Source organism: Somniosus microcephalus, chromosome 12, assembly GCF_052327205.1.
Source record: "Somniosus microcephalus isolate GS21.2 chromosome 12, FLI_Smic_1.0, whole genome shotgun sequence".
In the NCBI taxonomy this organism is placed as follows: domain Eukaryota; kingdom Metazoa; phylum Chordata; class Chondrichthyes; order Squaliformes; family Somniosidae; genus Somniosus; species Somniosus microcephalus.
In genome coordinates, this window is record NC_140998.1 from 126037020 (window position 1) to 126064956 (window position 27937).

At 42.7% G+C, this 27937-nt stretch overlaps 1 protein-coding gene across 2 annotated transcripts in view; it reads right to left on the reverse strand.

Annotated features, from left to right (window-relative positions):
* Positions 1–690: 690 nt before the first annotated feature.
* zfyve26 (zinc finger, FYVE domain containing 26) overlaps positions 691–27937 on the reverse strand; it is a 119636-nt gene continuing 92389 nt past the window's right edge. For both annotated transcript variants that reach the window (XM_086003513.1, XM_086003512.1), the window contains exons 35-42: positions 25203–25421; positions 18274–18471; positions 17976–18181; positions 16623–16761; positions 16412–16471; positions 12476–12658; positions 9461–9511; positions 691–5441 (exon numbers count right to left, since the gene is read on the reverse strand). In XM_086003513.1, coding sequence (XP_085859639.1) covers positions 5238–5441; positions 9461–9511; positions 12476–12658; positions 16412–16471; positions 16623–16761; positions 17976–18181; positions 18274–18471; positions 25203–25421 — 1260 coding nt within the window. In that variant the 3' untranslated portion in view covers positions 691–5237. The remainder of the gene's footprint in view (positions 5442–9460; positions 9512–12475; positions 12659–16411; positions 16472–16622; positions 16762–17975; positions 18182–18273; positions 18472–25202; positions 25422–27937) is intronic.

A 27937-nucleotide genomic window follows, 5' to 3' on the forward strand; every position in this document is an offset into this window, starting at 1 on the left:
AGGTACATTGTTGGGAGATTTGGGGGGGGGGGGGGGGGGGTTCTCAGCACTCTATGGTGCTCCTGGTGAGGACAACCTTTTGAAAGCTCAGGCCAAACGAACGTGCTAAGCGTTTGCACAGAGTAGTTTCAAGACTGGAGTGAAATTAATTTTTTTAACTTATGTGCTGTGAACTAATACCCTTCACTAGTGAGTGGTAGGATGTGGATTACATGCCTCTGAAAGTGGTGACATTCCACTGTGCTGGCAGAGGGAGGAATCAGTGGATACCTATCAACCTGCAGTGTTTCATGCGGATAGTTAACATTCTTCACCTGATGTCCGCTTGTCAGTCAGCGCAGGATTTAAACTGGTGGAAACAGATTCAGTAGTAGCTTTCAAAAGAAAATTAGATAAATACTTGGAGAAAAAATTGTAGGGATATGAGGAAAGAGCGGGGAAGTGGGACTAACTGGATTGCTCTTTGAAAGAGCCGGTGCAGACTCGATGGGCTGAATGGCCTCCTTCTGTGCTATACTATTCTGATTCTAACCCACCTCCAACCAGATTGTGGTGAAGCACATCTGTACATCAATGTGCTGCTCTACAAGACCATCAACCGAGATATTTTAATAGGCTAAAGATGCAAATCTAAGTACAGCACAATAAATATACAAATCTGAAGCAGTGCATTTCACATATAAACCGCAATTATATATTTTGACAAACATTTATATTAGTCATAAAAATTGTGATTTGAAATTACAAAAATAGTCACTTTGATGCATAAAGTTGTAATTTTGATAGACAAAGTTTACTAGTTTAGGAAAAACTGATAAAATATACAAGTTGTATGCTGTTTTAGCTCCAGATTACAAACATTCACAACTATTTAAAGGATTATCAGGAGTTTCATAAAGGTTAGACAAACAATTGCAGCTTATTTGGCATTTAACATTATTCCCACAGTAAAGCCGAGTACTGTAGTTAAGACAGTTTAAAGAGCAATTCTGCAACCAATCATCAAAGCTAATATCCTACAGTGAAACAAAACATGCAGTTTATTCAAATGTTGCATAATGATATTAAACAAATCAACAATAAACTTCTTTGGAGCCCTCACAATAATCTGTTAATAATTTAACCATCAAAATTGTTAGAATAAAATCTGCTCAACTTCTGAAACATTTATCTACCTTTTAAATATCATGATGTTAGCTACAACTTTAATGTGTAGGCCAGTTAATTTCAAATTGTTTGGGTAAGATCTGTTCTTCCAGCAATTATGATGGCCCTAATACTGAAAAATATCTTACACTTTCTTTAATCAGAGACAAAAGCAAATAAGAGACTGTTGTGCAGATTTTAATACTAGACTCTTGTATGGACAAAGGAGGAAATGGACAAATTGAATTACAATGGTCAAAAAAATGTACATAAGAGTGAAATGTTCAATACCCCACTCCCTAAACAGCCCAATTGAACTTTTATCTTCTAACTACATACCTGCTAACTTTGGCACACCAAAATAATCATGAGCATTTTTGCTGCAAGGAACCTTTAACAATTTAATTCTTAAAGGCTTAAACAGAGAATGACTCATTTTCTCCGGGAAGGGAAGTTCCAGCCTGTTAGCTATTTCCATATTGCAGAAGTGAAGTCTGTGTCACAAAAAAACTTGAAGGTGGAAGGCAGGTCAGAAATGAGAAGAATACATTTTAGTAGAAGCTGCTCAGTTAATAATAAAAACCCAACATGTGATTTTCAGTTTGCTTTTTGTTGATTATATCTAAACATCAGAGACAGACAGACCTAGATATCCATCAAATACTAGGGCTCCAGGGCATTGATAGCTGAACCCTGCACAGACCAGGTAGCTCTGTCTTCACTTTTGTACCATTAAGTACGTTAAAAAGCAAAGTCTACTGAAACTGCAGTGGAACCTGGTGGTCATACCGGTTAATAATTTAACCATCATAATTTTAAAATAGCAAACTATTTCTTGTACATAAATAAATCAACCTTGTAATAAACAGCAAAATAGAACAGCCATTTCTACCAGATCAATCCAACTCAATTTCAGTGTATGTTCAACTCACTGTCAGACCTAACCAAGATCTCAATAGGACTAGTATTAAAAGAATGAACTCGTTTCATGAATAAAGTTTGAGCTTAATCTCATTATGAAACCTACAAGTGGCATCTACTGTGTCCAACTCCACACAGACTTACTGCCTACCCAGGTAATCTGAATTGTTTAATCATACGCATTTAATCGAATTTATTTCCAACTTCAAAACCTGCCTCATTTTCTTGGGGGTTTCTTATTTTGTGCAATTTTTCAATTTCTTATTCTAATTACAGGTTTGTTGTAAAGCTCCTCTTGTGACAGGCATGTATTTCCTGATGAAAACTGAGTAGGACAATACTAGGACTCCATTGCACAGCAGTTTGGAAAGAGTGTGCAGTATAATGTATCTTTTGAAAATGAAGAACGGTGTTAAAGCAGTTTAGCACATCAAGAGTTACAATATTGTTAAAAGCATTATCTCATACTGCACAGCACTTCATGATGCCACTTATTTAATGTGCTAGATAGATTTCTATAAGCAGAATGAGATTTCTGTTTAGGCCCGATAACAGTATTTTATTGCGATTGCAGCTCTGTCCCACTCAATACAATAATTACAACATGTGATCCCAGTATTATTAAGCATATTTGCAGTCTTGTATCATTATCGCATTTGTGAATTGTAATATTTACAAACAATATCTATACATTGTACTATAAAGGATCCACTATTAATGAATGCTAACACAAGTTGCACACGATGCAACATTCTTATCAGTCATGTCACCAATATAATTTTCTTACAGAACACCCTTTACAAGACTGATGTGATGCTCATTACACAAATGACTCTGAATAAAGTTCCTCAGAATTTAAAACTTTCAAATATAAAAATCTAAATTGTATACATTATAAAAATAAGGCATCTCTATGAAAGCGGAAGAAAGCATTACATGGTCATTACATGAATTACAGACGATCAGCCAGTCGGTGGTTTTCAGCTGACTACTTAAGATACATATGGTCACCTCCTACTTCACTCTTATTTTATAGATGTATTCTATTAATGCAAGCTGTGTGTGACATTTTTAAGTTGCAGTATTTGTGCAAAGAGACAAACTATCATTTTTAAATGTATTCAATCAGCCCTAAGCCAGAAAACCAAAAGACATTTTTACGATATTCAGAGTGCAGCATAACTGCTGTTAAAACAAATTCGCATGAAAATTTGAAGATGCACTTTTATAAAATGTTGCCTCTGACATAAAGTCAGTATATCTGGCATCGGCAGTACAGCATCAAACTTTCACTATTGAATCTGAACAGTTAAAAGTGGCTAAGGTGACAACATTTCCCAAGTATACTGAATATCTCACAACTCCTGAAAAGGATAAACAAGACACACCTTTGTCTAGCAAATATTTGGACTCTGGTGCCAGTTACCTGTACTACTGCAGTGATTTATTGTGACAGTTAGTTATATTCTGCAAAGTGGATCACTGTGTTATGCTTCTGCACAATGACAAGTCCATTTCATGAACATGTCATGCAAATGGCTGCAGTGTCATTATTTAGCCAAGTACATCTGATCAGGAAGTTACAAATAGTAAAATACCAATATAGGAAAACTGAGCTTAGTATTTAAAAATATATACTTTTTGAAATGGAGAAGTATGTACACATTTGCACTTAAAATTCCTTTGCACTTGAATCTACACACATAGGATTTTAGCTACTTACTTAAAACACAAAGGAACTTGTCCTTGTATTTCTATTTGATCTCAAGTGACAAACCATTTTCAAGTTAACAGCTCCATAACCATACAATTCTTTATCTCCAAATTACTTCCAAAAATAACCCCAGTTTTGAACATGAAAACAAATTAACCTCCAAACCCATTTAATGACAGATAAGTGATGTGGTATTTTTTGTATGGGCAGGAATATCTCAGGTTTGTGCTGAGCTAGCTGATCTCAGCCAGGCGGCCAGATGAAGCTGCAGTTAATCGCAGCACCACTGGGTTTGGGTGAGGAAGAGGAGGGAAACAGCCAGGGTTTATGCTCCTGATCGGCATTCAGTGACTTCTCTTTGATGTGTGGAGATGACGTGAGGATAGGGTCATGTGCAAGCTGTGATGGCCCCACAGTGGAATAGTCTGCTGGCACTCACCATCTCAGGTCACATAACAAGAATGGGGCAATTGCATGAGGAACCAGGGGGCTACAGGCACTCTGAACTGTGCACAGTAAGGAGTCAGTGGGGGAGGAGAGAAATTGCTGGAAAAGGAAGGAAAGGAAAAACATTGCTTCTACTTGTTCACTTCTACAGCAGTCAGTAATGAGGGTGTAAGTAGCATTCACAAGCTGCTGACTGACAGCAGCAGGAATCATGACAATTTAATCAATCATTATGAAAACAACAGTGAAACATGTGGCTGGCTGTCATACTGAAATCTGTGAATCTTTGCTTAGCAACTTGGGGGGGCACCAGGGTTCACAGCCCAAAAGGTGAACACAGCAAATTCATTTGATGGAATTTGGAAACTGTTTTGCCCCCTCAAGCTCAGGTTACAGTGGAAACTGCTTTGGAAATATCTCAATCTGGTACTGCAACTTCAGATTTTCTGTAAACATGATCTGGCCAAATCAGTGCCACGGGGTAGTCAGACCAACCAGAGATCAGGCTTTGCGACCATAACCACCAACAGCAAAACAGGACGTGAAATTGGGTTCAACTTGACCCCAATTGGTAACCCAGGTAGGCTATATGCAAATTAAATCACATCTCTCACAAAGCAGAAGTGTCAGTAATGTGCACTCATTTAAAGCTCTGCTAATATGGAACCAGTTATTATGGTGTCACATTCCAATCGGCTGGTTGTAGCCAACTCCTATCTAAAGGGAGCCAACAGTTTGCTGGTGAGTTAACTTGGAACAAGTCCAGAACCAGAACGGCTACAGGTGGGGGGGACAGAAAAGGCTCCAACAATAACTTTTAAAAATTTAAACAAAAAAAAACCACAAAGATTTCATCAGGTAACGTAACAAAATGATACGGCTATACCCATGATTGTCCAAAGAATTTTTGGGACTTCATTCTCTTTTTTTGTTGAATCTAATAATATTTCACGGCACATTTTCTTGAGGTAGCAATTATGATCCTGTGTGTCCTCACGCTCCTTCCAGATTACTTTCTGTGGATTTTTTGCGGCAAAGTCTTAGGCTGGTGTGATTTCAGCCAGTCCCTACATATCTTCGGTATGAGCTCATCCTCTGCTCTTTCAGCAGCCTCCAACACTTCCTGTACAATGTGCACTGCGTGCACCGGTTCAAGCTTCACAGCAACCAAGTAGGCAGAGCGGTACTTATTACACAACATGAAAGCTTTAATCTGTGGATACAATCAGAACTTTCAGTTACAAAATATCTTCTGGAACGCACAGATCAAACTTTTTTTATAGAAATTATACATGGAGTCTTTTCCAAAGCACACTAGTAGTTCTGCCAGATATAGTTCACCAATTTTAATTGCTGACTTCCTCCCATATCTTGTACTGTTAAGAGTTCAGGAAGAAATTTATGGAGCTTGTTTTATTATGGTACCGTATAGTACTTGATTTGTCAAATGTTACAAATTGTGAAGATTTCTCTCATCAAAGATATAACCCTTTCCAAAAGAGAAAAGTAACTTCAATCCATGAAGTCTTCACCTCAGCAATATTTTGCAATTTTTACTGAATGAGGTAATTTACTGTGTGCTTTGTGTAGTGATAAAGTTAAATGATCCTGAAGTTAACATCAGTGTGTGTTGTGGGGAGGTGGATGTGAATGCGAAGCGGTTGTGTGAATTGGTTTTGCGATTGCCCAAGCATCCCTATAGGATAGGCTGCAGAAATATTGTTATTAATATGGAATCCACGTCTTTTATACCTGGAAGCTTGATGTCTCCAACAATCTCTATGCCAAGCTCCCGATAAGTCATCCAGAAGGCTAGTCACCAAAAACCACCAGAAATATGTTGGAAGTCTTCCTCCTCTGACCATGCATTGAGCACTACCTCAATGAGATACGTTCACCCTCACTATAGTCCAGGATTGTCATAGTGGATTATGCATCCTCACCTACACTAAAGCCTGCACTGCCAGAAAGCTCCACTGGCTCCATCACCCAATGAATTGCATAAGATCCTCCTCCTCACCTTCAAGTCCCTCCACAGCCTTGTCCTTTCCTAGCTCTGCAATCCACTCCAGCCTCATGTCCCTTCATATACCCTCCACCCATTCAACACTAGCTGACTTTTTGCTCTATGCTCCTTCAGTCATAATGTCCCTCCCTCAGCATCTACTTTGTCATCTCCTCGCTACGTTCGACAGCATCCTAAAGATCCATCTGTTCAATTGTGCATTTGACCTCTCCCAAGGGCAAGGAAGACCTGCTTTTTACTGATTCTTCCACACAGCCGCAGTCAGTCTTCTTGAAGCCAGTAAACACAATATATAATTACTGCACAAATGTGAACAAGCCAAAATATAATTCGAGTCTGCACATGCAGTGCAGCCAGTTTACAGGAAAACTGTTGCAAAGCTAAATGCAGGAGAGCGCGGTGGAGATATCTCACTTTCCCAGGCTGCTATAGAAAAGTGGCTAAACTGTAACCTGTTCAGTCTTCAGCATCTATGGAGGGAGCCAAGAATTAAATGGTTCCTCTTAACTGAATGCAGGATGAACCAAGAACCAAATTGGTCATCACACACAATCCTGAATCCTAATCCATTATTCCTACATCTTTCACTCATGACTGTAAACAGAGGTCACATTAAGGGCAGTGAAAAGTAAATGCAAACCTTGCATTACAAGCAGCAAGTACAGGAAACTTTGGTTTATCCGGAGGTTAACTGTCCGGAATGCTCGAGCCACCGGCAAAATTCAGGAGTCGGTTCAGTAAGTATTTTTTCTTTTCATTGCTTTTTTTTCCACCAGTCAGGCTCTGCAAGGTCTAGCTAAAGCTGTTGCTTAGCTACAGAGACGCTTGCAAGCTATGGCCGACTGTTTAGAAGCTGTTGCTAAGCAACAGGGTTTGTTGCTAGATACGGAGCTCAAAAGCTTCCGTATGTTTTAACATTACCGCTGGTTTGTCCGGCAGTTTTGATGGGACGGCAACAGCTCGGTCCCGTCGGTGCCGGATAGCACAAAGTTTCCTGTAATCATAAACATGGTCAAATAATAACATAGAAAGAAACAAGTTACATTTTTACACAAAATATCCAGACATTTGGAATTAAACAGAATCTAGGTGGGAAGCAGCAGGTTTATTTTTTCTCTGTCAAACTTCCCTTCCCCAAGTATTGACACTTTCCTAGGGCACACTTTCACTGGTACCAAGTGTCTGCCAATAACTCAGAAAAGTGGTTATTATTCATGAGTGAGCCTTAACAGCGAGTTGTGACAAGCAATGTGACATATAAACATGAACACTTCCAGCAGGGATCAAAGGATAACCTCAAAAGCAGGAACCTGGGACAATTTTGTTCCTTTAGTAACACAACAGCAATAACTTGCATTTGTATTGAACTTTTAAGGTAGTAACCCATCCCAAGGCACTTCACAGAGATGTAATCAGACAAAAATGAACATTGAGACAAAGATGGAGATATTAAAGTTTGGTCAAAGAGGTGGATTTGAAGGAGGGTCTTAAGAGGAGAGGAAGGTGGCGAGGGCAAGGGGTCAAGGGAAGGTATTCCAGACCATGAGGCCTAGATAGCTGAAGGCACGACTGCCAATGGTGGCATAATGGAAGGGGTTTGCTTAACAGGCCAAAATCCAGAGAGTTCGTGGGGGGGAGACATTTGTAGGGTTGGAGGAGGTTATATAGATAGGGAAAGCTATGAGGCGATTTAAACACGAGAACGAGAATTTTAAATTTGAGATGTTGAGGGACAGGGAACTAATGTCAGTCAGCAGGGACAGATGTGATGGGTCAGAGGGACTTAGTGTTGGATAGGTTACAATAAGTGGAGATATGAATCAGCTAAATTTTATGGAGGGAAAAGAATAGAAGTCTGACTCGGAGACCATTGGGATAGCAGAGTATGGAGGTAATAGAAGTCTGACTCGGAGACCATTGGGATAGCAGAGTATGGAGGTAATAGAAGTCTGACTCGGAGACCATTGGGATAGCAGAGTATGGAGGTAATAGAAGTCTGACTCAGAGACCATTGGGATAGCAGAGTATGGAGGTAACAAAGGCACGGCTGAGGCTTTCAGCAGATGATGTTTTGAGGCGGGTGATATTATGGAGGTGGAAGTAGGTGGTCTTTGTGACGGAGAAGATGTCAAGTCAGAAGCTCAGTTTATGGTCAAATAGGACAGGAAGGTTGCAAACTGTCTGGTTCAACTTGAGACAATGACCAGGGAGGAGTATGGAATCAGTGGCCAGGCTACGGAGTTTGTGGCAGGGGCCGATGACGATAGCTTTCGTCATCCAAACATTGAAATGGAGAAAACTGCAGCTCATCCAAGACTGGATGTTGGACAAGCAACATACAGTCAGACAACACAGAATCAGCAGACGAGTTGAGAGAGGTGGTGGAGAGGTAGAGCTGGGTGTCGTCATGGAAGTTGACCCCATGTCTGCGAATGAATTCGCCAAGGGGCAGCATGTAGATGAGGAAGAGGAGGGGCCAAGGATAGATCTTTGGAGGACTCCAGAGTTAACAGTACAGGGCGAGGAAGAGAAGCCATTGCTGGAGATGCTCTGGCTATGATCGGATAAGTAATAGTGGAACCAAGAGAGGGCAATCACACTGAGTTAGATAGGAGGAAAGGCGTTGCAGGAGGATGGTGTTGTCGACCACGTCAAAGGCTGAAGTGAGGTCGGGGAGGGATAATGCACCATGGTCACAGTAACAGAGGATGTAATTTGTGACCTTGATTAGGGCTGTTGCAGTGCTGCCGCAGGGACGGAAGCCTGCTCGACAGGTTCAAACTCAGTAGCATGGAGGACAATTGTAAAATATCAATGTAGGGATTTGGCAGAGGAAAAACAAATCTTCTATTTCCCACCTGGATTTAGTTTCCTAACAAATGTCTGGATGTTTTGTGTACAAATATGTTACTGTGTGACTGGATTTATGATTATTTTGCTGCTTGACATACAGGGAGATTTGTTTCTATTATTCGCTGTCCTTAATGTAGCCTCTGTTTGAGGTCGTGAACTCTGTTGTAAATGGGGCACTACTTAGGCGACTGAACCTGGGCTCTTCAAATCTGTACAGTTCAACTGGTGACTGGATAGATTTGCTGAACCAAGAGTTAGCCTTCCTTCCAACTTCGACAGCTGTCAGTGGGAGTTCCAAAAGTTGCTTTTATATGTGACAGACAAGTCTCAGCTTATTTCCAATACTTGCTTACCTTATTTTCATCTTTCTTCATTTCAAGAATCAGTTTCTCCAGTTCTTTTGACTGCAAAAAAAATGAATGCATTAATCAATCTGTGGATACATGTCTGAGGGTATCTAACTCACCCAGGTCACACACAATAGATTTCTATTAACATCGCACAGAATTTGTGGTATTACTACAACCGAACATACTTGATGGCAAATTACTCAGTGGATACTTATTGCACCAACAACTTAACTGGTTTTGTGTTACTCATAGAATAAACCTCCAACAAAAGGCCAACAAGTGCATGGCCAACAAAACAGTGAGCTTTAATAATTGACTCTAAAAGGCAGAGCACATGACGTGCGACAAGACCCAAGTGGTCAGGCAGAGCCTTGCAATTACCCATGTGTGGAATTCCTGATCTGAAGATATGGGCATCCAGAGCTTCCCCAGGGGGGAGGGAAGGGGAATAAAACAGTTTACAAAGCAGTGTCCTGCATATTCTCAATAGAGTATGTCACTCAATATGAAGCTCAGAAAGAAAGTAGAGAAAATAATATTCATTACTTCCGAAAGTGGCTGGCAATTTTCTCCCCTACAGTGGTAGAGGTTGAAGAGAAGAAATTCAGCATCAGACAAAGGTTGTGGCTCAGAACAGCTTGATCTTAACTGGCCTTGGTCAACCTGTGCAAATTGTAGAACCATAGCAGCAAAGACGGAGAAAGGGTCTTTGATATGTGGAATAGATTACTGGAAGTGTAGAAGTCTCTTCAGAAACAAACTGAAATCAATTCAGATCAACTGAAAACTCGACCTATTTTCTTTAACATTTAAAAAGGAATATTTTGACATTTTTAATTGCTTTGGAGGAGACCTGGATTTTGTTCTGTGGGTATTGTGTTTTTTTTTAAGTAAAAGTCAAAAGTATTAAAATAGTTGTGTGTGAGAGTTTAATGTACTATGATACAGAGAAAAGAAAAGCTAACAAAAGATTTCATGAAAATCCTAGTCCGGGACAAGTACTCACGCACCTAAACTAAATTTTATTTTCCATGTACATTATGCAACAAAAAAAGTATTCCATGATTGGCCATATTCTACAGTTGACTTACAAGGAAACCAAATTTTCCAGCACAAAAATGTTGCTTTTAACTAAGCACTTTTTTTTTCAAATTGAGAAACCAAGGGCAAGAGCTAAAGCCCATAGTGCAGCACACGGGCTAGGTTTAAAAAATCATTTTAGTTTAAATCAGGAAACAATAAACTTGGGTTTTAAAAGCCTGAAGACTGTAGGAGAAATAAAAGGCAAAGGAAGGTAAGGAGGTCCAGATTTGCAGCACTGGAAATAAAGTGACCTTTAAATTAAAATTAGAATGTAATGTAGAAAAACCACTCTGGATCCAACTTGCCTTGAAGCTAAAAATTCATAGCTAAAAGTTTTTTGCCCCCCAAAATGTGTTGAGGAAGAGTGCACTGAGCCCCATGCTGGCACCTAGTGGAGAGATTTAGCTTAAATGTTAAATGGCGTTTTGTCCCCACCAGAGGGCACCATTGCTTCTTCACACTGCAATGCATGCATTCTGGGTAGAACAAATGTGGCAAAGCTTGCAACTTTAGCAGAGCTGACAAGATCAGGAACATACCAAGAGTGAGATTCAAAAGCAACAGTGAGACAGGTTGCAAACTCAGCGATGTTCAAACTTGTCCCTGTTCCTGGGACTAGGGACAGGGTCACTGGCAAGGCTTGGAAGCTAAGCAGAACCAGGCCTGGTTAGTACCTGGAGGGGTGACCATCAGGGAAGACCAGGTGCAGAAGGTCACGGAAGGAGCCCCGAGGAGGGGCGGTTGGTGAGAAGGTCACGGAAGGAGCCCCGGGAGGGGCGGCTGGTGAGCAGGCCCGGGCGTTGGGCTGAAGATTGTCGGACAGGAGGAATGGTGGAAATGGAATGGCGGCGCGCACAGACGCAGCGGCTTTGCTTCTCCCAGGACGGTGCTATTTACGTTTAATGTTAATGTTATTTGTACTGGACTCATGGGAGCTTGCAAGATCACATTTCGTTGTACTTGTGCATTGTACAATGACAATAAAGTTGAATTATTATTAAGTCTACAAATATTGACATTCCTGGAGATCCCCTGCAAATATCAACGCACTCCTGGGAATCCTCTGTCCTAACTTCCAAAAGTGTTAGCTTCCCAAAAGAAAACAGTACCATTGTTGGAGAAAATATTCCTCATTCGTCTATGTGCACAGCAAAAAATGTGCTAGAAAGTTAATAATTACAGAAAAGTATAGAAAAATAAGGAATACAGAATTTGAGACATTTTGCTCATAAAGCATAGTATGCCCAGCCCCAGATGGACAGATACCTGATCCCATCATGAACCCACTATGGTCCGTAGATCCCAGTTTGAAATCCTAAGGTTTAAAATCGATACCAGATGCTTTAATTTCCAAGAGTGACCTCCATCTAAAACAGTCCCAGTAAATTGAAGTGAATGATTGTTACTTCAAGTGAGCAGATGATGTGATCAGTGAAATTATTCAAAAAGAACATTTCCAACAAAAATTTTGACAGGGCTGGGCTGGATGTCCAGGCTGTCATAGTTAAGTGTTGTAGCACTCCAAAAATGAGCTTGGGAAGTGTCCACTGGCCTTTTGTGTGGCAAATTGTAAGGCAATTTTTTTCTGAGAATCTTCCCTAAGAGTTCCTTAAATTTTAAGTGGAGTTGCACTCCCGCTACCTTGCCAAAGCCCCCAATTTAAATATGGATGGATCAACCAGACTGTGGTTACTCCTTGCTACTCAACTGCAGCCCCATATTTTAAGGCAGTATGTGGCACAAGAACAGATACTACCATGTCTGTTATTCCAAGTGACTGGGACAGAGGAAGAAATCGGTCCATTAGGATAGGTCAAAGGGTTGCAGGACAATTTTTAAATGTAATCCTCTGGTGGAAAGAGGATACGATTTACTCTCTTTAAAAAAAACGAGGCACACTGCCCCAGTGGTGGTTAAAATTTAGACTGTTCTCACCTGTGAAAGCTGCTCATCGCCACCTTCAATAAATCGGATGAGGAGGTTATCAGTGTCATCGCCGCTAGCTACTCCCGATTCAGTAACACATTTCAGTAACTGTCTGATTTGACAGAACTTGCGCTGTTGCAGAAGATGTTTTGCAGCTTTATCATATACAGCAGCTGTATCCAACTGAAAGTCCTGGGTTGGAAATAAAAATAAATAGGGATAAAGGAATATAAACAGGACCAACAATAATCTCCCTGTTCTTTGAGAATGTATAGAAATCTGGAAAAATGTAAACCTTTTCAGGAACCAAACTTAATATGTTACCAAGAAAGGGAAACTATAGTTAGGAGAAACTTGACAAACTGGGACACTATCACTGGAGCAGAGCAGATCAAGGAGAGATTCACCAGAGGTTTTTTTTAAATTGTAGGGTTTCCATAGGAGGACTGCTGCCTCTGATTGGGAAATCAGTGACGAGGGGTTATCATTTTGAAATTGTCACTGAGAGTGAGGAGAAGGGTTGAGAGAAATTCTTTTACAGTTACATTTGTCCTCCTGCAGTATTTCACAATCCTCATCAACACTGGCCCTACCACCACCCCACCCTACCCACTAACCTTCACCACCCTCCCCCACCCCACCCCCCTCAATTTGGTGTCAGCCAATTCTGTGTACTTTAAAAAAATTCATTGATGGGATGTGGGCGTCGTTGGCTAGGCCTGCATTTAGTGCCCATCCCTAATTGCCCTTGAGAAGATGGTGGTGAGCCGCCTTCTTGAACCGCTGTAGTCCATATGGTGTAGGTACACCCACAATGCTGTTAGGAAGGGAGTTCCAGGATTTTGGCCCAGCGACAGTGAAGGAACGGCGATACAGGTCCAAGTCAGGATGGTGTGTGGCTTGGAGGGGAACTTGTAGGTGGTGATGTTCCCATGCGTCTGCTGCCCTTGTCCTTCTAAGTGGTAGAGGTCGCGGGTTTGGAAGGTGCTGTTGAAGGAGCTTTGGCGAGTTGCTGCAGTGCATCTTGTAGATGGTACACACTGCAGCCACGGTGCGCCGGTGGTGGAGGGAGTGAATGTTGAAGGTGGTGGATGGAGTGCCAATCAAGCGGGCTGCTTTATCCTGAATGGTGTCGAGCTTCTTGAGTGTTGTTGGAGCTGCACTCATCCAAGCAAGTGGAGAGTATTCCATCACACTCCTGACTTGTGCCTTGTAGATGGTGGAAAGGCTTTGGGGAGTCAGGAGGTGAGACACTCGCCGCAGAATTCCCAGCCTCTGGCCTGCTCTTGTAGCCACAGTATTTATATGACTGGTCCAGTTCAGTTTCTGATCAATGGTAACCCCCAGGATGTTTCCTCAATTCCCTAAGTTCAGATCATTTGTGTATACAGTAAATAAGAGTAACCCAAGTTGACCCCGTAAGACACTACTCACCACATCTTTCCAGTCCAATCAACTTCTCTTTATCCCCACCCTTTGCTTTCTGCCCCAACCATCTTTCTGTTCACATGACCACATTTTCCTCAATTCCATATGCCATTATCTTCAACATCATCTCTTATTTGATACCTTATCAAATTCTTTCTGAAGATACGCATAAACCATATCCACTGCATTCTGTTTAACTATCCTCTCTTATTTCATAAGGTTAGTTCCTTTTGGAAATCCCTGTGGACTGGGCCTGATTAACTCAAGTTTCTGCCAAGTTCTTAGTACTGTCCTCCTCTGTTATAGATTCTGATAGTTCACTAATGACTATCCCTGTCTTATCCGTATCTTTATTTGAATGAAGAATGTCACATTTGCCTCTCCTCTGCAGTTTTCCTTTCCAAAGAAAATTATAGTCAGAACCTCCAATATTTCCTCTCTAGCTTTCCTCAGAATTCTCTCACATAAACCAGTGTGCCCGAGTGATTTGTCTATCTTAAGTCTGAATAAAGTTTTCAGTACAATCTCCTGTTGAATAATAATCTGTATTGCACCCACCTCTGGTAGTTGTACAATCTCAATATCGACCTCCTCTGGGCAAACAGGAGCCAAGTACTTATTTATTGGCCCAGAAATTCGGGTCTCCACGGGCAAGTACGCACGGGGTACTCACCCGTAGGCCCAATGGAAGTGCCGGTTTCCTGCATGCAGTGCGCATGCGCGGGAAACCGGCACTTCCGTTCCCCTGAACGAAGGGGTTCAGAGGTCGAACGCGGCGCGGGAGAGGCTGCGCGTGCACATCAAACTTACGTTTTTTTTTTTAAAAACAGGTTTTCCCAGGAGGGTAAGTCTCCAGGAGTTACACATTTAAAAAGCAGGCGTAAAGGCCTGCTTTTGACAAGGTAAGTGGTGAATTAATTAAAATTAAAACATTTTTTCCACAGGTTTATTATTTTTAAATACTTTAAAGAAAGGTAAGTTTATTTTTAGCCCCGTTAGAAAATAAAATTATTTTTTTCAAAAATTTAAATTATTGTTTAAAATAGTTATTTCATGTAATTTATAGTTTATTTAAAAAATGTGATTTTTAAAAAATTTATTTGAGGATTTAGTGATGTTTTGGGGCCCGTAGTATTTCTAAGTTTTGACAGCTCTTCCTGTCAAACTTATGAATGGGCATTTCCCTGCTCAGATTGGCTCCCCATGGCCCACATGATCCCAGGGGACGCATCGAACTAACTGTGCCCCTGGGATACGTAAGCACTGCGCGCCGGCAGTTGGAGCAGGCCCAGCATCGGAATTCCAAGGTAAGTGCAGGTCGGGGGCTTACACCCGCGGGAAGCCCCCGACCCGAATTTCTGGGCCAATATATCTTCCATTCCTCCCCATCACTGCTAGTCTGCCTCCGTTATCTCTTAGCAGCTCTACCTTGGCTGTCCTCTTACTACAAATGTGCCTTTTCAAAGTCTTTTTATTGCCATTTATGTTTTTTTGCTAATTTTCTGTTTTATTCCCTCTGAGCTTTTCTGCTTTTCCTTTTTGTAATTTTTCAACTTTTTAATATTTGTCTTGGATTTCCTTTTTATGTCAGTACTTTTTTTTTAAGTTTCAAATTTGATAATAACTCCCTCTTCACCCACTGGACCAAAGATACACGCCTGCTTTTTCATGGAACAATATTTTTAAGGAGGTGCCTTTTCCGCTGTTCCACTCCTGAAGGCATTGTCCGATGCTGGGATAAGGTTCCATGGCTTCCAGCAGCTCTCCAATGCTTCAACTAGGTGCACATCTTTGATGTACAGATCTAGACATTTGAGGGTGTGACAGCAAAGCTCGATCCTGTCCTCATCTAATGTCCATACATACACACCTTCCAGCAGAGACTACAGAATTGGGTTCAGGAGCAGAATCTTCAACTAATTTCTTCTTCCCCACCCCCTCCAGCCCAGAGATACGGACTAATTGTAGCACCCGAACATCTGTACTACTGAGATCAAGTAACTCGGAGAATAGGGATCAAACCTGGAACATTCAGGGCTGTAGAGCTCAGGTCATCGGGGTCAGAAGGTTGTGGGTTCAAGTCCCACTCCAGAGATTTGAGCACAAAACTCTAGGTTGACACTCCAGTGCAGTACCGAGGGAGTGCTACACTGTCAGAGGTGCCGTCTTTTGGATGAGATGATAAACTGAGGCCCCTTCTGCTCTTTCAGGTGGATGTAAAAGATCCCATGGCACTATTTCGAAGAGGAGCAGGGGAGTTCTCCCCGGTGTCCTGGCCAATATTTATCCCTCAATCAACATCACAAAAACAGATCATCTGGTCATTATCACATTGCTGTTTGTGGGAGCTTGCTGTGTGCAAACTGGCTGCCACTTTTCCTATGTTACAACAGTGACTACACTTCAAAAGTACTTAATTGGCTGCAAAGCGTTTTGGAACATCCGGTAGTCGGGAACTGTGCAATATAAATGCAAGTTTTTCTTTAACTATATTATGGAAAAGAGCATTTTCATTACCTGAATAACTCTGAAAGAAATTCCAAAACCTTCTTCAATATTTTTGCCTCCAAGCAGAACCTGCAGCAGAGAACATGGGTACCAGTGACATATTATTGACAGCTAGATCAATATATTACAGCTACGTACAAAAATAGTTCTTGTTTATTAGCGTCTTCGTGTGTGTTCCTGCGAATAATGCTTCAAAACACAACGCATCAAGACAACACACCTTGCATGCAACCTCCGTCTTCATTTTGTTATTCCCAAAGAGATTGGCAGGAGGTCCACTAATCCTTGAAGTGCCTGAGCTCTCGCACCGATGCAAGAACTTGGTTACTTCAATTTGCAGCTCAATTGTGTTTATGTACCTGTAATAAATATGCAAAAAGATTCTGGTAACTACAAGTTCAAATGGCAAGCAACATGTAGCTCTGGAGTTATGGCTGGTCTGCTTCAGTTTGTGAATTGCATGGATATGTAGCCTGGGATTCATCTTTTGTAATGGCTTTACTCTTACGGCAGCTCAATCAAAACTGGTAAGCTATAGAGTTTCATCATGACACGAAGAAAAGGTGCATTTATTATACTTTCCTCCCCCTTTTAAAAGTCACATCCAACTAGCAAAGAACTGGTGAGCATTGAAGGCAGCATGCAACCTCTCCCTTTCTGAATGTAGTCTTCGTGGCACAGGTGAGGTGCAAGTGACCAAACTAAAACCTAGATGCTGCCAGTTGAACTGATCAAGACCTTTTTAACATTTGTTCTCAGTAGGTGGGTGATGCTGGCAAGGCCGCATTTATTGCCCTACCCTAGTTGCCCTAAGAAGGCGGTGGTGGGCCTCCTCCTTGAACTGCTGCTGTGCTTGGGGTGATGGTGATCCCACAATGGTTAGGTAGGGAATTCCAAGATACTGATCCAATGATTAAGAATGAATTGTGATTTTTGCCCCTTTTGCTTCATACGTTACTCCTAGGGTGGTAACTTTGCTGATACTATTCACTTAGGTTTTCTCTCTAACAGTGGGAGATTCAGGAGAGAGGTTCCTTTTTTTTTTACAAACAATAAATGGTGCACACATCACCATTGCACCCCTCTCCCAGAATTCCATTGCTAGAGTAAAGAAAACCACTATAGTAACAGTAGAAGTTGGTCTATTTCACTTCCATTGGCTATCATAACTTTCTCCTATCTTATAGACCAGAAACAGGCTTATTAGAAATAGATGCGAGTTAGCAATGATGATAGCTACCTATTCCTAGGTTAAGAAAGCTACTTTGATATTTTTGCGGGAATTTTCAGCCTATTTGGAGAGCTGCAATAAGAATGTTTTGAGCATTTCTGAGCACAGCTGCTGCAGGTTAATGAAAAACAAAAAAAGCTTATTTAATATTGGCACCTCTGACAGAGGCTAACTTTTGCCCGAGAGTGTCCATTGGCAGGAACTCACTGTCAATAGCCTGGCCTGAACTCCCAAATATGACCAAATGGTACCCAAGCTTGCTTGTGTTTGCGTATATCTAAAGTATGTATTTTCAAGTTTTCTGTTACCAAATTATTAGTCCTACAGATTTTAGCCAACTACCTTGAGACATCCGCTGCAGACATTTTCTTGCGAAAAGAACTGGCAATTTTCTTTCTCGACGAGCTGCGGCTGGACACTTCCTGCAAATACGTTTTCAGGTGACCTTTAGCTTCTATCAGCCAACCTTGTTTGGCTCCCAGTGCACTATACGATTCTGCTTTGTGACTGAAAAACCTGATGCATGTCATGGCTGCTCGCATGTGGTCCTGAAATAAACACATTACAACATATTGCTCTATACATTTTTACGAAAGTCCATCTGAAAAGGGCTCACACACAAGTCAAAAATTGCCATTACCTTCATAAAACGCTGCAGATCGTACAGAATGTTGAAGAAACCCCTTGTTTGCAAATGTTTACAGGATGCAATCAGGTGGCAACTCCATCTCTCCAGGCTTGGATCCAGGTGTTCCATCAAGTTTTCTAAAGCATGCAGTTTTCCAGTTTCATAACTTGGTATGAAAATCCCTCGCATGAATACTTCTTCAGGGCAACCCTGAAAGTGAGAAGTACACATCATCTAAAATATAAGTCTGCGCTTCGATCAAAACTAAGTTAGAAACAGTGAATTAAGCAGGGAAAATTTTGGAAAAACACAGGAGGCCAGTATCTGAAAAAGAAAGTTTAGTTCCGATGAAGGGTTACAACTGAAACACCAACCCAGCCATCTCTTCCAGATTGCTGATTGACCTGCTGTTCATTTGTAGCATATTCTCTCCTTATTTCAGATTTCCAACATTATTTTTTTTCTTTTTAGCTCAAAGTCAGAAACAGTAGATCTCAACCAGGTTTACATCGTTCTACAGCACAGAAATAGGCCATTCAGCCCAACTGGTCTATGCCAGCGTTAATGCTCCATACGAGCCTCCTCCTATCCATCTTCATCTCACAATATATCCCTCTATTCCTTTCTCCCTCATGTGTTTACCTAGCTTCCCCTTAAAGGCATCAATGCTATTCGCCTCAATTACTCCTTGTGGTAGCGAGTACCACATTTTAACAACTCTTTGGGTAAGGAAATTTCTCCTGAATTCCCTATTGGATTTGTTATTGACTATCTTATATCTACGACCTCTAGTTTTGGACTCTCCACAAGTGGATTATGTGCACAGAGCGGGATTTAAACAGATGGCTGGATTTTCTCAGCCCCGAGGAGGCGGGACTGCCGGGAAAGTTGCAGTTTGGGGGCCTGCCTCTGTGCCCTCTTGCCAGGAGGTGGGAAGCCGTCCTGCCCCGGGTCCCGTCTCCTTGGAGGCAGGAAGAGATTAAAGCCTATTAACTGCCTGTTGACAGGTAGTTAACAGGCAGAAAATAGGATTAACCCCATTTTACGTGAAGGGCTTCCCGACCTGATGGAACCCCGCCAGGGTGTAGGAGGTGAGTAGGAGGTCTGCGGGGGGTCGGAAGGGTCTGAAAGTGCGATGTAGAGGTGAGTGATGAGCGCAAGTGTGGAGTGGTAAGTATGTGAGGTGAGTGTAAAGTGTAATAAAATGTTAACTTACCTTTGTTTCTACCTACAGCCTTCAACCGCTGTGGAGCCGGAGTCCTGACATCTCCATTGTAGAGATCATAGACTGGCTGTTGCATCCTCCGATCCAACAGCCCGCTGATTTCTGCAAAGTAGAAAGGTTTGACGAGTCCTGAACACAAGGACTCATCAAACTACACAGAATGTTATGACATTTCTTCTTTCAAAAGTTCTTGACAGATGACACGTCATACGTTGACGTGCTCTGTCACGGAATTCCCCTTAATTGGCCTGCTGAGCCCGCCAGGCGGGCTTAACAAGGTCAATCAGGGGAAATTCCCGTTGGTTGGCCAGAAGCTGATGGAGGCGGGAGTGAGACCCGGCAAGCAGCAGTCCCGCCTCCAAAAGCTTCCCATTCAGAAAATCCAGCCCAGAGTGGGAATTTGGAACGAGTTGTAATTTCTGGTAAGTATTGGGTAAGTAGTAGATGTAAAAAGTGAAATTTAGTTTAACATTTAGATTTTAACCTAGAACTTTAAAAACTGTAGTTAAGAAAAGCTGCTTGCCAGTGGCAGTTAACTGTCAGTCAGCGGTAAGTGTTTGTCTTGAATAAGTGCTAATCACCAGGAGCAGGAGATTGTAAATTGGGTGAGGCTCCTAGAGTATAAGAGTAAACAGGTCTGCAGAGCACAGAGCGGGATTAAACGGAGTCTACTTAAAACAGAGTGTTGTATTTGGGAATTTGGAAAGAATGGGAATTCAGAGAAGAGGGGGAAGGAGATGCTGCCTTTTGCCTACACTACTGTTAATTTCAGTACCCATAACTTAATCTACATTAAGTAAGTAGTCAAAAAACTACACTGTAAACTAAGTTACCTAATTACAAATTTAATTAAATAAAAGATCATATAGGAATGACAGTGCAGGTGGAGTGCCACAACTGCAGTGTGTGGGAGTTTGTGGAGAGCATTGTGATCCCGGACAACCACGTTTGCAGTAAGTGCCTGCATCTTGAGGAACTTCAGCTCAGAGCTTTTGAGCTGGAGGCTGACATGTAGACATTGCGGGGTATCCGGGATGGGGAGAATTACCTGGACACTTTGATCCAGGAGGAAGTCACATCCCGTAGGTTAGGTAGTGGTACAGGTCTGGTTAGTGGTCAGGGACAGGAGGGTGTGACTGCAACTCAGGCAGGTAAGGGGATCCCAGATGCAGTGCTGGAGGAGCCTCAGCCTTTGCCCTTGTCCAACAGGTTTGAGGTTCTTGCTGCCTGTGTGGATGAGGGAAAAGCCTGCAGGATGGATGAGCAAGCTGACCATGGCACCATGGTGCAGGAGGTCATTCAAGTGGGGGGAGTGAAAGGGAATGTAGTTGTGGTAGGGGACAGTATAGTCAGGGATAGATACTGTTCTCTGCAGCTGCGACCGAGAGTTCCGAAGGTTGTGTTGCTTGCCCAGTGCCAGGGTTAAAGACATCTCCTCGCGGCTCAAGGAGAACTTGGAGTGGGAGGGGGAAAATCCAGTTGTCGTGGTCCATGTAGGAACCAAGGACATAGGTAGAACTAGGAATGAGGTTCTGCTGAGGGAGTTTGAGGAGCTAGGATTCAAATTAAAATGCACAACCTCAAAGGTAATAATCTCTGGATTGTTACCTGAGCCACACACAAATTGGCATAGGGACAAACAGATTAGAGGTTTAAATGCGTGGCTCAAAGAGTATTGTGGGAGGAAGAGGTTTCAATTCACGGGGCACTGGCACCAGTACTGGGGAAAGAGGGAGCTGTTCCATTGGGATGGGCTCCACTGGGACCAGTGCCCTGGTGAATCGAATAACTAGGGCAGTAGACAGGGCTTTAAACTAATGAAGGGGTGGGAGGATTCAGGAAAGAGTAAATTTAAAAGCAGCAAGAGAAATGTCAAGGCTCTAGAGCACAGTAGAGTTTTGGGTAAAAATAAGCAGAGTGGGAAAAATAAGCAGAGTGGGTCAGGAAGGGAGAGAGAGAGTAACAAAGGTAATAAGGCATCAGTGACTAAGGTGACATCGGGGAAAGAGAGAAATAAGTCAAAGCTAAAGGCACTATATCTGAATGTGCGAAGCTTTCACAACAAAATAGATGAATTAATGGCACAGATAGAAATTAATAGGTTTGATCTAATAGCCATTACGGAGACGTGGTTGCAATGTGGCCAAGGTTGGGAACTAAATATTCCAGGATACTTAACTTGTAGAAGAGATAGGCAAAATAGGAAAGGAGGAGGGGTAGCCCTGATAATAAAGGATGGGATAACGACAGTAGAGAGAAAAGATCTTAGTTCTGAAAATCAAGTAGAATCAGTTTGGGTGGAGCTAAGAAACAGCAAGGGGCAGAAAATATTGGTGGGAGTTGTTTATAGGCCCCCAAACAGTAGTTGTAATGTAGGGCAGAGTATAAATCAGGAAATTAGAGGCACATGTAACAAGGGTAATACAGTAATCATGGGGGACTTTAATCTACATATAGACTAGGTAAACCAAATTTGCAGTAATAGAGTGGAGGACGAATTCATGGAATGTATGCAAGATAGTTTTCTTGATCAGTATGTTGAGGAACCAACTAGGGAACAGGCTATTTTAGATCTAGTATTGAGCAATGAGAAAGGGTTAATTAATAACCTTGTAGTAAAGGGGCCTTTAGGGAAGAGTGACCATAATACGACAGAATTTTATATTGAGTTTGAAAGTGATTTAGTTAAATCTGAACAAAGCAAACTACGTAGGAATGAGGGGCAAGTTGGCTAAGGTAGATTGGGAAACTACATTAAAAGGTATGACTGTAGAGAAGCAATGGCCAGCATTTAAAGAATTAATACATAATTTACAACAAACATACATTCCTTTAAGGTACAAAAGCCCCACAGGAAAAGTGGTCCAACCGTGGCTAACAAGAGAAGTTAAAGATAGTATTAGATCAAAGGAAGAGGCTTATAAAGTTGCCAAAAAGTGTAGTAAGCCTGAGGATTGGGAGGATTTTAGAATTAAGCAAAGGAGGACCATGAAATTGATAAAGAAAGGGAAAATAGAATATGAGAGTAAACTAGCAAGTGACATAAAAACAGACTGTAAAAGCTTTTATAGGTATGCAAAAAGGAAAAGATTAGCGAAAGTAAATGTGGGTCCCTTACAGGCTGAGACAGGAGAAATTACAATGGGGAATAAGGAAATGGAAGAGAAATTAAACAAATACTTTGTGTCTGTCTTCACAGAAGAAGATGCAAAAAACTTCCCGGAAATAGTGGAGAACCAAGGGTCTAGTGAGAATGAGGAACTGAAAGAAATTAGTATTAGTAAAAAAAGTACTGGAGAAATTAATAGGACTGAAAGCCGGTAAATCCTTTGGACCTGATGGCCTACAGCCTTGAGTTTTGAAACAGGTGGCTATAGAGATAGTGGATGCATTGGTTGTCATTTTCCAAAATTCCATAGATTCTAGAACGGTTCCTGCAGATTGGAAGGTAGCAAATGTAACCCCACTATTTAAGAAAAAGGGAGAGAGAAAACAGGGAACTGCAGACCAGTTAGCCTGACATCAGTAGTAGGGAAAATGCTAGAATCTATTACAGGTACACTATCCCTTATCCGAAAGCCTTGGGACCAGCTGAGTTTCGGTTTTCGGAATTTTTCGGATTTCAGAAGGTATTATTATAAGACTGGGAAATTTGTATTTAATATAAATTTTAAAAGTTCAGGCTACCTCTTGCGACTGTTCCGTGTCTCATTCCCCTTCCTGCTTCTCTGGAAAGCCGGATATCGGCTGACTCCTACTAAGCTGGCCCGCAAATCAGGTCGGGGGTCGGGTGGGGAGGGAGAAAAGAATATCGGACGGGCCGCGGGTCGGGTCGGGTGGCGGGGGGAGAAAAGAATATCGGACGGGTCGGGGGCCGGGTGCCGGGGGGGGGGGGGGGGAGGGGGGAGAAGAATATCGGACGCGCCGCGGTTCGGATCGGGTCGGGGGGAGAAAAGAATATCGGACGGGCCGCTGTATTGTTGGGTTCACTCTCCCAGTACCTCCTTCACACTGCCCGGCTCGGTCTGCAATCTCCTACCCAGGAGGGAACTCTGTGACCCTCTGCCCTGCTCAGCGTAAGTCGTGCGTCACTCTGGTCATGTCGTGCGCACGACTTACGCTGAACGAAAAAACTTTCGGTTTTTAGAGGTTTTCGGAAGTTCAGATAAAGGATAGTCTACCTGTATTAAGGACGTGGTAACAGGGCACTTAGAAAATAGTAGGATTGGGCAAGTCAACACGGATTTATGAAAGGGAAATCGTATTTGATGAATCTGTTAGAGTTTTTTGAAGTTGTAACTAGCAGAATAGATAAGGGGGAACCAGTGGATGTGGTGTATTTGGATTTTCAGAAGGCATTCGATAAGGTGCCACACAAGAGGTTATTAAATAAAATTAGGGCTCATGGGATTGGGGGAAATATATGAGCATGGATTGAGGATTGGTTAACGGACAGAAAACAGAGAGTAGGAATAAACGGGTCATTTTCGGGTTGGCAGGCTGTAACTAGTTGGGTACCGCAAGGATCAGTGCTTGGGCCTCAGCTATTCACAATCTATATCAATGATTTGGATGAGGGGACCAAATGTAATATATCCAAGTTTGCTGATGATACAAAGCTGGGTGGGAATGTAAGTTGTGAGGTGGATGCAAAGAGGCATCAAGGGGATATAGACAGACTATGTGAGTGGGCAAGAACATGGCAAATGGAATATAATGTGGAGAAATGTGAAGTTATCCACTTTGGTCAGAAAAACAGAAAAGCAGAATATTTTTCAAATGGTGAGAGATTGGAAAACATTGGTGTTCAGAGGGACCTGGGTGTCACAGAATCACAGAAACCCCACAGTGCAGACAGAGGCCATTTCGGCCCATCGAGCCTGCACCGACACATATCCCACCCGATCCCTGTAACCCCTACACCAACACATATCCCACCCTATCCCCGTAACCCCACGTATTTAATCCCCCTAACACTAAGGGTCAATTTATCATAGCCAATCAACCTAACCCGCACATCTTTGGACTGTGGGAGGAAACCGGAGCACCCGGAGTAAACCCACGCAAACACGGGGAGAATGTGCAAACTCCACACAGACAGTCACCCGAGGCCGGATTCGAACCCGGGTCCCTGGCGCTGTGAGGCAACAGTGCTAACCACTATGCCACCGTCCTTGGACACGAATCACTGAAAGTTAACATGCAGGTACAGCAAGCAATTAGGAAAGCAAATGGTATGTTGGGGATAGTGCGGGAAGGTGGAGTTGAGGTAGAAGATCAGCCATGACCTTATTGAATGGCGGAGCAGGCTCAAAGGGCCAAATGGCCGACTCCTGCTGCTCCTATTTCTTATGTTCAGCTAATATCAGTAACCTTGAGATTCAGGAAAAACTAATTTGGAACTTGTCCTGCCACATCTCACCAAAGAACTTATTTAAAAAAAATACTCTTAAGAATTTCATTTTAAATTACATTGCTTTCTCTTACTTATGGATGTCCTAATATTCCCCAGTTGAGAAAGCAGGGAGATGACCTGCATCCTGTCTCTGCCCTTGGCTGGAAAATCCTGCAGCTGAATCCACGTCATCAATGTTCATGGTACTTCATTGCAACACATCACTAATCATCCTTTTTACACCAAAGCAATTTTATACAATATGCATGCATCGTTGTATGGTAAAACATTGATCCAAGTCTGGCAGCGGCAATGCCTTACCTTATCCAGCAGATGCTGCAGTGCTTCTCTTGTGCAGTTGTGTCTCATATAAAAACTAATAATGGCCAAGTTAGTGCCATAAATTTGCAAGTAGAACAGGCACTCCTGGTAAAAGGCTTGTTGCTTGATCTTTCCATCCCCCATAATGTCAAAGCCAACACCTTCAACCTTCAGAGTAGCCTCCAATTCCCTCAGTGAGGCAAGAATGTCGTCATCCTGCTGCTTACATATAAATGGAAATAAACAACCATCAGAACAAAATATCAGGGTAGAGTTTCAACCGAAATTGGCCAAACAAGCGCAAAAGATCAAGAAATCTCAAGCACAAGTTACGTACAGTGCAAATCGAGTTTCTACAATCTTTTACGTTAGTTTAAAAACAGTTCAGTTAGTTAAAATCGGGTTACTCACAGGTGGTGGACTAGACACTCTTACTTAAAATGCTTTTTTTGTGATAAACCCATTTTCAGCTGTATTAATAAAACTGCACTGGGTTACCACACTTCAATATATTGAGGATTTTTTTTTAATGCAAGGCAAAAAAATATTTATGCTCTATAACGCTGCCCAATTGCACTGGTTCCTGGAAGATTATGGGGGAGAAATTCAGTATCGCCCCGTTTGGGGTGCAATTATCGGCCGGGCGCAAAGTTTAGCGCCTGGCGCTAATTATCGCCTCCGACTGGAAACTTGGCTTCTATCGCCCCCTGGAGGTGATTGGAGCACTAAATCAGGCGCTACACACCTCTCTTAAGGCGCTAACGCCAAGGAGCGAGGCGTTACCTCAGAGCGCTGGCGAAGCCCATGTGATGTCAGCCAGCAATGGAACACAGACACATTGGTGCCGGCCAGTTCTTAAAGGGGAGGGTCGATCTTGCACTCCATCTACATCCTGCTCATTGCAGCCTTGAATCTCGGCCTGGAGAGACCTGTACATCAAATCTGCTGGAAAGAACAATGGAGAGGCCCAGGGAAAGAGCTCAGGGTGCAACCCCCATAGTCTCTTCTAAATCGATGCAAGGAAGATCAAATCAAAATGAACCTGCAAAGTGCTGCTCAGTACCCAAAACTCCTTCACACAGCGTTGAATCTCTCCAGAAGTCTCTCTCTCTCAGAATGCGTGGTGCAAAAATGTCACCGACAAAAAAAGGCAGGAAGCGGTCGCCTTTAAATAGCGCTCCCCTAGTCCCTTTCTGACAGCATAATGCTCCCCTCAACCTGTCGTTGCTAGCGGCAGGCGGTAAGGCAGGGGGCGCCACTCAATTTCCGGTCCGGGGCGCTAACGGGGCGTTGCGCACTCGACTGACGTCACAATCTGCCGGCGCAGGAGATCGTGGCGGTAGGGTTTAGCGCCGCCGCAAATTGTCCAGTTAATTTCGCGAGCAGCGCAAACATCGCTGCGCCCGGGCGCTAGTTACTTTGCGCCCCATTAGCGCCCTCTTAAGGCGCTAACGGGAGGCGCAAACAACTGAATTTTTCCCCCTATATGTTTGTGATCATGCAAATGAGTTCAAGCTGAAACTTGAACCATAACTTCACTTCGGAAAACTAGCGCAATTTTGAACACATTTGCGGCCGAATTACCGATTGCGCTCAAAGCTGAACCTCTTGCCCATCATCTTTACTTTTCCACTAACACAGTCGAGTCAAGATATAATCGTCTATAATGCTCACGTGTGGCTTACACGTTTCCACCTCTTGAAATAGGTTCCTTATTCAGTGAGATTTTCTCTGTGTTAAACACACGAGGAACTTGAGTTTCTGGACTGGAGTGGTTACCTCATTTTCACTCTTTCACAGGGACTGGCCCACAAGCCCAGAGACTCCAGCAGAAGGAACGCCTCTCCCTGGAGCCTCTATTTTATCCACTTTTCCTTATGTTTGGCAAATCAGTTGTACCTTTCCAAGCTCATTACTCAATCCCTTGTTGAAAAGCAGCTAGCTATCTTGAATTTAAAAACTGCAAACTCCTAGCTTCTGGCTGCAGACAAGCACCATGTTGCAGTCTCCCCTTTTCTTAAATATCTCTGGTTATTCTGGATATTATCCAAATTACAAACAAGGTTAATCAGAGAACAAACTTTCCTTGATGAACACTTTGGGGTCGATTTTCAGTGTGCCGTGAGGCGGGCTTTTAGGCGTGCGGGGGGCAAAAATCCCGAATTCAGGGGTCCTGACACCATCCCGCCCAAAACCCGCCTCCACCTAAGTTTCAAAGGAGGTGGGTACCCGCCCCGCACTGGGACCCACCGACCCGAGGCGGGAAGGGATTAGTGCCAATTAACTGCCTGTTAACAGGTAGTTAACAGGCAGTTTTTAGCCTAATCCCTATTTTGAAGGGTGTCGTGTGGGATTCCCGACGGCTCCAAACCACGCCAGGTTAGAGGAGGCGGGCCGTCGGGTTGAAGGACTTGGAGGGGTCGAGATGTCAGTGTTCAGGTGAGTGATGGGTGCATGAGTGCAAAGGTAAGTGTGTTTGGTGTGTCTAAAGTGTGTAAAGAAGTTTAAATTACCTTACCTTTACAGCCTTCCTTCCTCTAGGCTTCGGGAGTCCATCATTCAGCCGGCACAGAAAGCAGAATGGCCGCGAGCTGTCAAAAGTGACAGCCTTCAGCTTTCAGTGCCGGTGAGATTTCTAACTGAGTCTGCGTAGAAGGACTCAGGTTAGAAGTAAGACTGTCAGTGTTTGACAGCTTCAAACAGCTGTGAAACACTGATATTTCATCTGTCAACAC